An 11,161-nucleotide genomic window follows, 5' to 3' on the forward strand; every position below is an offset into this window, starting at 1 on the left:
AGCGTTTCCCAGCAGTGCCCTCGCTCCGGCGCACCGCAGCGGAGTCAACGTCAGTGGAGGGGACCAGGAGGGAGAGCTGAGAGTTGAGCTACCCCTGGGTGGTGCGCTGGCATGCAAACCCATCGCCTCTGGTGCCAGGAGCACGTTCACATAGGAGGTCTCTCAAACAGCCTTTATTCTGTGCTGATTTTGGCCATGCCGACGTAAAGCAGGTTGCTCTCTGCAAGGTGCAAGCAGCAGGTCTGTGCTATTGGCACATCTGAGCAGGGAGAACAACAGGGAAATGCTGGTAGGGTGCTTGTTAAAGCACACGATGGGTGGTGTTTCTTTAGCTGTCTTGATGTGAAGCCTTCGGCTCTGATCCCAGCTAGGGTAGGTACATGAGGAAACAACGTGGGCCTTGAAATGCTGAGGTAGCCCCAGTGGAGAGAGCTGGACCCTGAAATCACTGTCACGGCTGGCTCCCTGCAGCACCGTCTGACCTGGCAGAGCAGCACAAGCCCTAACTCCACTCTGACACATTTTCCTGGCAGAGGCAGGCAAGCTTTAGGATATTGATGTGTAGTTTGGGATTCATTAAGGGCTATCACTTGCTTTTGAAGGCTCTCTCTCCCATCAAGGCTTACCAAAGCTCCAGGGGTTTCTTGTCACTGGACACATCCCTGGAGATAGCAGGTAACCAACACTAGGACAGGCTGAAAAGTTGCTCTTGGCTGCATCGCATGAATATTTCATCCTCATAATCTAGATTACTGCAGTGCGTCATATTAAATGATGGTCTTTGGAGCTGGCTCGGATGAGTGTTGCTGACAGCTTCTCTCCTCCGAGCAGTTGCGAGGGGCTGTCATGCCATTTGTACTGCTAGATAGCGTTGTTCATTGCAAGCATGTCACGGTGACTCAAGGCTCTGCACAGGCTAAAGCTTGTCGCAACACGCCTTCATCTTTCTGAACACGTTGTGCCGTTACGATGATATGTTAGCAGGCACGAAAGCGAAAGGCCAGGTAGAAGGAGATATGCACGGGCCTGGAGCGGTGCTGATATCCCAACCCCTTCTGCCTTCCTCTGTCCGTGGGAAGCTGTGTCAGGGCCTGGAGCTGGAGTCCAATGAGCCCGGGCCCAAAGTCTGAATCAACAAGACCTGCTTGTCTCTCAGGCGCCTGAAATTGTGGCTGACCCCTGGTCTCCCCGTGCTGCTGATTGGTGAGTGAAATGCACATTGCCCTAGTTCGGCTGCCGGTACATGTTTTCCTGGTGCGCCGAAGGCCCTGCAGAGTTTCATCCCCTTTCATTCCTTATTAATATAAGTTCTAGCATGTGAGCACTGAGCAGATAAATGTCTCTGGCTCAGAGCACTGGTGTGAAACAGTGTGCACCAGAAGTTGCTGGACTGCTGATGACTGTTTCCTGCAAGGATACAAGATGTACTTGGGTATAACTTACCACTGGGGTTTCCTCCTCAAGCACTGGGTGTCTCAGCCAGGCAGGAGGACAGGAAATCTCCTCCTTGCTGCAAGCGAGGGCGGTGGCAAAGTTAGCAGTGCCCATTTCAGTCCAGAAAACCCAGGCAGGGAGAAAGTGGAGATGGCAGAGGCAATGAGCCAAACTTCCAGTTTCTCTGCTGCTTTGTGTGACCCAAGGGAGCTCTGAACTCGAGCCGTCAGGTGCCTTGGGGCCACTCTGGAGGAATCCCCTGGAGAAGGTCTGCCCACCTTTCGTCTTCTGGACCTTCCTCTCTACCAGCAGAATCAGCCCCTGGCTAAAGTAGCATCTTCTGGTTCAAAATCTCATTTTCTAGAGCTTTTGAACTTCCTCTCCTGTCACGCCGCGTGACTCTGCCCCTTCCCACTTAATCTCCACATTTAGCCTGGGACGCTTTTTGCCCAGGGCTGCACCATGGGCCAGACCTACTCTGACGCTGGAGGACAGCCAGGGGCTCTTACTGCCATTAATGATTAAGGAGACTTCAGGAAAAGTTTTTGAGGGCGGTGCTTTGCCTTGTAGCAAACCCAGGGCACCAGCCCTTTCAAGACCCTGGAGATTGCCTGGCCACAGTCCTCAGCTCCCACGTTGCTTTGGGCAGTGCCTGCATACTGGTTTCTGGGGGTTCGTGCTCGGGGGATGAATTCCCCCCACTTCCTACCAGGGCCAGCTCCAGAGGGCTTCCAGCTGCTCCGAGGTCCTGCTGCTTTGCCTGCTGCCTGGCCCCTGCGCCCCTGTCAGCAGATACTCAGGAATCGGCGCCGTCCAGACCGCCACGTCCTTTCTGTGCTTTCTCCTGTGTCCATGTTTGCCTGTGGCCATGGTGTTACTGTTTTTCTTCCCTGCCCTGGCTGAGATCCTCTAGCTCACCGAGGTTTCATCAGTGGGATAACAGATTGCCATTTCCATCAGGGTTGCAAACCAGCTCATGGAGGTGAAAAAGCGATCGGTGCGTTATCTGCCAGCAGCCCTGCGGAGGAGATGGGCAGATGCATGCAATCTCTGCCAGCGCCACCGGCCGCCTTTGTGGGGGCGGCAAAAAACGGAGCTGGGGAACGGGATGCAGAACCGCAGCCACATTCAGGCCCAACTCCGAGCTTCCTGACTCCGGCTCCTGGGCAGCAGGGCACTGCAGGGCATGAGGCTGAGGCTAGCGGGCAGGGAAGGGAGCAATTGCTAGCTCAGAGCGATTGGCTCGCCGTTGTCCTCCTGCTGACGTCGGTAGGTGCGTGCTGCAGTCCATGGGGACATGCTGGGCATCGGCCCTGCCACGCGCACAGACCACCGTGCAGAAATACCGCCTCGATTTGCCTCGGGCCAGAGTCCCCAGGAGGTCTCACAGTGCCCGTGTGAAGCCAGCCCCCAAGGAATGGGCTGCAAGCGCTGCTGGCTGGGCTGGCTCCAGAGGCTGCGTGCTCACCTTCCCCTGGGAACCAGAGACTTCTTCTCTTCCTCCCCCACAACAAAGGCATGAAGCTGAAGGGACGAACCGGAGAGAAATATAGCTGAGACTCGAGGGATGTCTCCAGGGAAGGTGTCCAAGCCAGTCTGGCTACAGCCAGCACAGAAAGCTTTGGGGTGGGGACAACAGGAGGATGCCGGTCTCTGCCTGCCTGGGTGACAAGGGGAGCCCAGCAGGATCTGGGGCAGGGACGGGGCTGTGCTGACCACTTTGCCTTGGGAGAGCAGTCCCAGTGCTGTCAGGACATTGCAAGACACAGCTCTGCCCCAGCGCCGAGAGCAGATTTCTCTCCAGTTTGTGCTCCTGGGAAGGCAGGCAGATGGGGAAGGAGATCTCCAAGGAAAATGCCTCCCCCGAGAAACACGGCGTCTGCTATTCAGATCTGCTAGTTCCTCTGCAGAGTTGCAGTGAATTCAGTGTTGTCTTCTGTCTAGCTAGTTTGGTGGCAGTGACTAACGCTTTGGGGTGTGTTCTCCATCAGTGTAAATCTGTGCATCCCTGTTGCGCGCCTGGGTGCAGGCTGGGATGCAGGGCTGAACTCCTGGCAGGAGCGCGTAGGGCCTTCTGCAGGCCCCTGTGTTGGGAGAAATTTGGTTTTGCTTGTAGAGGGCATCTCCAGCTGGATGATGGCCCCAAAGTGCCAGGCTGAGAGTCCCCAGCAGGCCAAGCCCTAGTGGGGATGGGCTGTTTTGGCAACTTGAGCCTCCAGCAGATTTGGGTGCTTGTAGACTTTTTTCTGCCGTAGCTGAATCAGCAGAGGGAGACAGAGGCCCAGCTGGACCGAGGAGCACCACTGTCTAACTGCAGACCAGCCTCAGCTGCGTCAGCCACAGCTCAATGGCTGGAGAAGGCTGGGAGAAAATGCAGCACTTCTCTGCCTTCTGAATTTCCCTCTTGGATCTTGAGAACAGATAGAGCTAGAGGGGGTGCAGAGAAAGAGCTGTGGTCCAGGCTCGTACTCATTTCCTTTCCTGTTAATTGTGGTATTGAGGCATGAAGATTAGGCTGTCCAGAGACGATAAACAAAATTCAGTATGAACCTGGCTTCCTGCACCCCGAAGAGCAAAGAAAACAGAGAAAATGCATTTCTCAGAAATAAGACACTTGCACAAAGTTCACCTGCAAGCTTGCTTGCCCCTGGCCATGCTTGCATGCCGGTGGGTGGCAGAACTGGGACCTCATTTAGCAGCTCAGCAGCCTCTCTGCTGGGCCATGCAGCCTGGCTTGCAGCCGGAGCCTCCGTCCTGAATGATTTTGGCCCCTTGCGTTTCGCAGGTCCGTGCCATGAGGTTGTCATTCGTCGGCGAGATGGGCTGGGAGCTGCACGTGCCCAAGGCGGACTGCGTGAGAGTCTATCAGGCGGTGATGAAGGCGGGTGCCCGGCACGGCATTACCAACGCCGGCTACAGAGCCATCGACAGCCTCAGCATCGAGAAAGGTTTCTGACTTTCCATACAACAACATCGATTGCTTTGCCTCCAGCCAGGGAAACCAGGGCAAATGTTTTTTTCCCAGCTTTGAGGATAGGGTAGTGGGGCTGGCTGGATGTCTGGCAGCTAATGGCAGAAATACAACTAGTCCCCCATGCTCCTTGCTGAGACCTTCCTAAATATGGGTCTCTCTTGAGGGCATTTTGTCCTGGACCAAATGAATCAAGGGCAATAGGGGCGTCCAACAGGCAGAGCTGATATCGTGGTCTCCTGGTACTCTCACTGCAGGCTTGCTGCGGAGAGGGGACAGGCTGGGAGACTCGCGTTTGCCTCTTGTTCTCTGCAGGATACAGACACTGGCACGCGGACCTTCGCTCCGACGATACCCCCCTCGAAGCAGGCTTGGCCTTCACCTGCAAGCTCAAGTCTGGCATACCCTTCCTGGGACGGGAGGCTGTGGAGGCCCAGAAAGCTGCCGGGATCCCCCGCCGCCTTGTCTGCTTTACCACTGATGAGTGAGTATCACTGTTCTGGGCTCAGCTCAATGCCAGCAATGTCAAACGCCCGTGGCTGCCACCTGTGTCCACCAAGGGACGAGCACCCAGACCTGCATCGGAGCAGATCCCGCCCGCGTCCCTTGCATGCACGCACAGAGCTCAGTAACAAACGCTTGCTGCTGCTTTCCATGCTCTAATTATGTCTCTAATTTAAATCCCACCTCATATTCCCTGCCGGATATTTAATGGAAGTTGGAAACAGTGTGACAGTGAGTGGGTTTACCTCGTTTCAGCCAAAATAGCAGGAGGCTTTGCAAATCAGGCTGGAGGGGTTTTGCCAGTGCCGGGGATCAGCCTGGAAAGGTTAAGGAGCAGGAGGGCTGTGAGGCAGTGCCCAGGTTGGGCCCGTGCTGGGCTGGGGGCGGCAGGCGCCTAGGCTGGCCCCAGGGCACGCCAGCAGGGCAGTGCTTCGGCCGCCAGGCTGGAGCCAGCGCGGCCAGGCTCGCCGTCTCCTCCAAACACCTTCGCTCTGCCCGCCGGGGGCTTTCCTGACGGCTGCTCTGCTCTGGCTTTGCAGGAAGGTGCCGATGTTCGGCCTGGAGGCCGTCTGGCGGGACGGCGAGGTGGTTGGCCACATCCGTCGGGCAGACTTCGGGTTCGCCATCGACAAAACCATTGCGTACGGCTACATCCGCAACCCCGCTGGGGGAGCGGTGAGTATAGAGACCCTGGCGCCCATGGCAGGCAAAGACGTGAGCCCCGTGGGCCGTGCTGGTGCTTGGGGGTCAGAGGGATCGGGAAAGGGCTTGGCGGCCTCCCTGAGGAAGGATGCTCTGAGCCTGGGAGCAGCTGGAAGCGGGACTGGGCTGGGACAGGGTCAAGGCTGATGAACACAGGGACGTGACACCCAAAAAGTACAGGTCCAACAGTAGGGAAGAGGGGACAGGGCTAGAGCCGCCGGTGAAGGCAGCAAGTGTTGCAGCGAGTCTGTGGGGAAGCTGTGCTTCCTTCTCCCTCTCCAAGGGTTTGCAGGGGGAGGAAGTGTGGGGTTTATTTTTAAAGCCATGTGCCCAAGCATATTGCAAGCACACCGTCTGCTGGGGAGCGAGACAGGGCAGCCCCCCCTCCCCGTTTCCCCTGCACAGTGCTTATCTGGCATTCGATGCAAGAGTGAGACTCCAAGCGTGAGAGATGCCAGCATCTTAGCAGCAAGCGTCTTTCTCACCAGTGATCTCAAAGCTGTCATTTTGCATGGCCCCAGCACTGATCTTCAGCCCAACTGCAATCTCCAGTGTTAATGGCATCTGAGTATTTAATTACAAAAGTGAATTAACTGATGTTACTGGGAGCAACTGCCCAATAGGAGCACAGCAGGCTCTTAATTAACCCCAGGAGACTCCTAGGTAGTAAATCAGATGCCCTCATTAACCAGTGTGCTGTAGACTCAGAGGCAAGGGAACCTGCGTGGGGACAGAGGGCGGTGGATGACATCCCCTGGGACTGCTCCTGTCACAAGCTAAGGATAGTGCAGATGCTTGTGCTTTAATCCACTTGCTTGCCTTGACTTTTAATCCTGTGTCAGGGATTAATCCTGTGCCCTGCCATAATTAACCACCAAGAACTTTCTCTCCATGGCCCCTTGCTTCCCCATCTCCTTCTGTCTCTGCCAGCAATTCCTGGCATGACGGGCATCCCTGAGCAGACAGAGGCCTGACCCCAGGAGCTCTGGGCAAGGAGTTTCGGCTCCGTGCTGCCAGCAGCGCCCGTGGGCTGGCGAGGGGGAGCGGGAGGGCGATGCAGCGCAGCGAGGTGGGCGAGCGCAGTGGGTCACACCTCTAGGGCTGCCCCGGCTTTGTGCTGTGCGTTTTGCACTTTGAAATTGCCGGTTCCTCTTTAGTGCCAGAGGGCCGGGAGCTCCATGGGAGGCTTTATGCTTTTTGCTAGGTTGTCACCAGCAGGGAAGAAAGAGGGGTGAGAAAACAGACAATAAAACCTTGCTTGGTGCTTGCACCCCCAAATTGTTTGATATCCCACATCTTGTACTGCACCTCTTCTGGGGAAAGCAAGCTCCTTGCTGGGAACCTCAGCACCGTGCAATGGCAAACTCACGCAGGAGGGACAGAGCGCAGGTCGTAGGGACATGGCCTGGCCGGAGTGGTGGCTTTGCAGTGGCAGGCACGTGCGGGGAGCTGGTGTTGCTGACGTCTGTGGCGGGTCCTTTCCCATCACGGACACCTCTGCTCTCAAAGCGGGGGGAGCAGCCGGCCGTGCTGGCAAGCTCTGGCTGCTGCCCCAAGGCAAGTCTGCTCGGAGAGCGCAGATCGATGCAGCTCGAGAGCTCGCGGGAGGAGGTGGCAGCCACCGGGCTTGACCCTGGCACGGGGCTCAGGGGCTGCTCATTTCTCTTCGGGGAGCTGTGTCGGGACATGAGGGTCAGAAGGCTTTTGGCCAGCAAGTTCTATGTTTTGGGGGATGCCGGATTGTTCCTCTGGAGAAGGCAGATCCACCCTCGCAGCAAGGAGGGGGACAGCAGGGGACGGCAGTGCCTGGTGCGCAAGAGTTAAACCCTCAAGTGCTGCCGGACGGCGGCTCTGCACAGCCTGGCTCAGCCCCAGGCCGGACGCTGCAGCATCCAGTAAATAACCCTCATGTCGGGCCCCTCACATACACCTGGGCTTCCTTCCTCATTTTCTTCCCCCCTTTTCCACTCTTTTCCCTGTGATATCTTGCTCCTCCGCGCTCCCAGCCTCCCCCACCTGCCTCCAGCCGGTCCCGGGAAGCGTGACAGAGCAGCGGGACGGAAGCGGTGCGGGCCCAGGCCCCTGCCGCCTCCGGAGAGGCGCAGAGGCAGGCAAATAAGCGCGCGGCGCGTCCCCGCCGGGCACGTTGATTGCGCTGCTCTCCCCGTTCAAACACCCACTGCAAGGAAAGCTCCAACGCGGCAGCAGCACCAGCGGGGCTGGCAGGAGGCAGCTGCCTCCCGTGCCCTCGAGGGCCTTTCAGGCGGCGCTACCCCCAAATTAAAGCGATCGGGGCTGCCAAATGGGAAGGCGCCGCGTACGGGTGGTCCCGCTGATGGGCCCCCGACCTCGCCGGCTTCCTTTGTGCGGCGGGCGGCCGCCTTCGCTCGCAGCGCCGGCTCGCTGCCTCCCGCAGAAAGGCTCCGTTCATTAAGCAGATGTTAACGTGCAGCCTTAGTCTCTGCGCTCCGTATGATAACTCCTGCTTGATTTACGCAGTAATTGCCGCTGCAGAAGGAAAGGGGAAACTTTGCGTCTGTGCGCGGTGAGAGGAGGCAGCTCAGGGAGCTGCTGGTGGGGACGTTGGTGCCAGGACACTGCTGCCACTGTCCCCGGGCCGGCAGGGTGTCCCGGTCCCTGTGCTGGCCCAGATCCTCGGAGGAGGGTGGGCAACGTGGCAAAGTCCAGGGGCCGGCGCTGCTGCCACGCGCTGTGGGGTCCCTGGGTTTTTCTTCCCTGGAAGCGGCTCTGCCTGCTGCCAGGGGGGAGCGGTGGTGCTCCCGGCTCTCCAGGGCCAGGGGAGGCGAGGACAGCTCCATAGCATCATGGCTAAAGAGCGGAAGGAGCAGCAGCGATGGAAAAGGGTCGGGGGGAGAAGACCTGGGTAAGGAGTGGAAGCCACAACTCTGCTGCTGGCAATTTGGAGTTATTAAAAAGCACGAGCACCTACCCGCCCTGGTCCCTGGGCTCCCCGTGGCCGAGCGGCACAACGCGGCCCGCCTGCCCTGGCTCCTCCAGAGATGAACCCCTGCTGCTGGTTTTAAGGGCACCGTGCTTTAGATGCCGTTGAAAAAATCCACAGCAAATGTCTCCCCTAACAATTAAACATTGGATTTTTTTTTTTTTTTAGCTTGGTGCTTTTAAAAATCTCTTTTCCTCCTCTCTGTGCATCCTCCTGGGATGGCAGAACCAGGTCTTCTGCAGCAAGTGCGTTTGCAGGGTGATGTGGCAGCTTGCCCGTGCTATCCCGGCCGCAGGGAGGGCCCCGTGCGTCCCCTGTCCTCCCTCTTCCCCGAAGCCTCCTCCGAAAGCACCAGCAGTCGGGGCTGGGGGCTGGTGTGAGCCGAGTGTCGGGCAGCGCGGGCGCCCCGGTGGCCATGTCCCCCGTGCCGTCCCCGGTGGGGCGCTTGCGGTGCCTAGGCCGGCGCCGCAGCCGCTCGCGGCTCTGCCTTGCAGGTCTCGCTGGACTTTGTGAAGAGCGGCAGCTACGAGCTGGAGCGGATGGGAGTTTCCTACCCGGCCCGGGCGCACACCAAGTCCCCCTTTGATCCGGACAACAAGCGAGTGAGGGGCATATACTGAGCGACGGGCGCCGGGGCGGTGGGCAAGAGCCGGTGCTGACGGCAGCGGGACGGGGAGAGGGAAAACACTGCTGACAGCGAACGGTGAAATTCCCGGGTCCCTGGGTGACCCAGCCGGCTCCCGGGGCTGCTGGGAGAACTGGGCCAACCTGCAGTCTGCACTGAACTCATCAAGCAAATTTGGGTCAAATTAGAGGGACAGAAGGAAAAGAGATTCCAAAAAGGCTAAAGATTTTGTTTCCGTGTTTCCTAAATGAAGCAGTATCGCTGTGGCAATAATTCTTTTCCATGTGTTTTCCTTGACTGTAGATGAAATGTTTTCAATTTTCAACTTTCCTGAAATGTAGTTCCACGCTGCCTGGAAATGAATTTTTTAATTACCTATCTGCTGCTAATACAGCTGTAGCCTCCAAACCTGCTCTGCTCCTGGGCCCTTGCTGCGCGTCTGTCCCGCTCGGACGGGTGCCGCATCCTCTGCGGCTCTGCCCTGGCGCCTTGGAGGTGGGACCGCGCTCCGGGTGCTGCCGGCGCCTCAGGGATACCCGCTGCCCAGGAGGGACCTGCTCCCACAGCATACAAAAAAGGTTTTTTTTTCTGCTCCACGGGCAGCCTGGGAAGCATGGGACGAGCGCGGAGGGCTGCGCGGGATCCCGGGTGCCATCGCCCCCGTCCGGCGCTCGCCGCGGGAGCTTTGCTCGCTTGGGGCCGTCCTTGAGCCGTGAGGATGGTTGGGTTTAGCCAGGGGGCTGCAAGGCGGTGGGTGTCGCTCGCTGCTGGGCACGGTCCTCCCGGCCGCGCGAGCGCTTGGCCCTGCTGCCAGCCTGCAGCGGGAGTCCGGCCTCCGGCTCTCCCTGGATTCGTTAAATTAGACGCTACGGAGGGCAGAGAGGAGCTTTTACTGCCTGCTCCCGCAGCAAAGCGAGGGCAGTTCCTGGCCGAAGCTTTTATCAGCTCAAAGAAATAATCACGCTGCATGCTTTTCTCTTTATTTAGCCTGGCTGGATTTGCTTGTTTTATATTCCCTTTATAGCCGATTTCAGCTCTTTAGCTTCCTGCAACGAGCGCCACAGGCAAGAGTTTGAACTCTCAAAAGCTTTGGTTTTACTGGAAACATTAAAAAAACACAATCAGGGCAGCTTTTCTGCGAGCAGGAGGTGATTGCCCTCCCCAGGGCAGAGGGGGATCGCAGCAGGTCCTGCCTGTTTATCCTCGGGATAAACGAGCGAGCGACGGATAAACGGGAAGGGGGCTGAGGAGCACGCCTGCCCGCGCCGCGCTTCAGCGCCGTGCCGGGGATTAGCCGCGCGTCGGCTAGGATAATACAGCTTTATCTTCCCCAAAACAGCTGGGAAGGGTTTGTGTTTGCTATGAAAAACGTGCCCAAAAGAAGGGGGGAAAATGGGATGGGGGCAGCTGCTCGGGCTGGGTTGCCCAGGGAGGTTTTTCCTCCAACTGTGGCTGCGGCGGGCGCAGGGGCAGGAGCTCAGGAGCACGGCTGGGGGGGGCCTGGGTCTCCTGCACCCCGCAGGCTTTTCCCCTGAGTCCCAGAGGGCTTTTCACTTTGGAGCTCAACAGCAAAAAGCTTTTTTTTTTTTTTTTAATTTTTTTTTTTTTATGTTTAGCTGTTTAATGGAGTCGTGTTTCCTGCCAAAAGGTTTGTCTTTCCACCCAGGTCCCTCCCCCCTTCCTAAATCCCATCACGGAGGTATCGTTTATCCCTGTCCCTTGGCATCTGGTCACATTAAGACGAATAATCCCCAGCGTGGGAGAGGGGGGCCGTGGTCTCTGCCGCGGGGAGGCGAAGGCCAGCCGGGCATCACGGCCTCCCCCCGGCTGCAGCCGACTCCCGGTGCTGCAGATCCGCCCCGGCACGTGCGGCAGCCCAGCTCCGTGTTTCGGAGGCCGGAGGCATCCGGGAAGGCTTGTGGGCTGAGCGGGTCACTGCCCCGTGCCTCAGTTTCCCCCCGGC

General features: G+C 58.1%; 1 protein-coding gene across 2 annotated transcripts in view; it reads left to right on the forward strand.

Moving 5' to 3' along the window:
• SARDH (sarcosine dehydrogenase) overlaps nt 1-9,471 on the forward strand; it is a 37,004-nt gene extending 27,533 nt beyond the window's left edge. The window contains exons 18-21 of one of the 2 annotated variants that reach the window (XM_067309105.1): nt 4,220-4,382; nt 4,721-4,889; nt 5,449-5,584; nt 9,068-9,471. In XM_067309105.1, the coding sequence (XP_067165206.1) occupies nt 4,220-4,382; nt 4,721-4,889; nt 5,449-5,584; nt 9,068-9,193 (594 nt within the window). In that variant the 3' untranslated portion in view covers nt 9,194-9,471. Of the gene's footprint in view, nt 1-4,219; nt 4,383-4,720; nt 4,890-5,448; nt 5,585-9,067 lie in introns of those variants that run through there. The other variant, XM_067309106.1, reaches the window with a different exon arrangement.
• The last annotated feature ends 1,690 nt before the right edge of the window (nt 9,472-11,161 follow it).

Source organism: Apteryx mantelli, chromosome 21, assembly GCF_036417845.1.
Source record: "Apteryx mantelli isolate bAptMan1 chromosome 21, bAptMan1.hap1, whole genome shotgun sequence".
In the NCBI taxonomy this organism is placed as follows: domain Eukaryota; kingdom Metazoa; phylum Chordata; class Aves; order Apterygiformes; family Apterygidae; genus Apteryx; species Apteryx mantelli.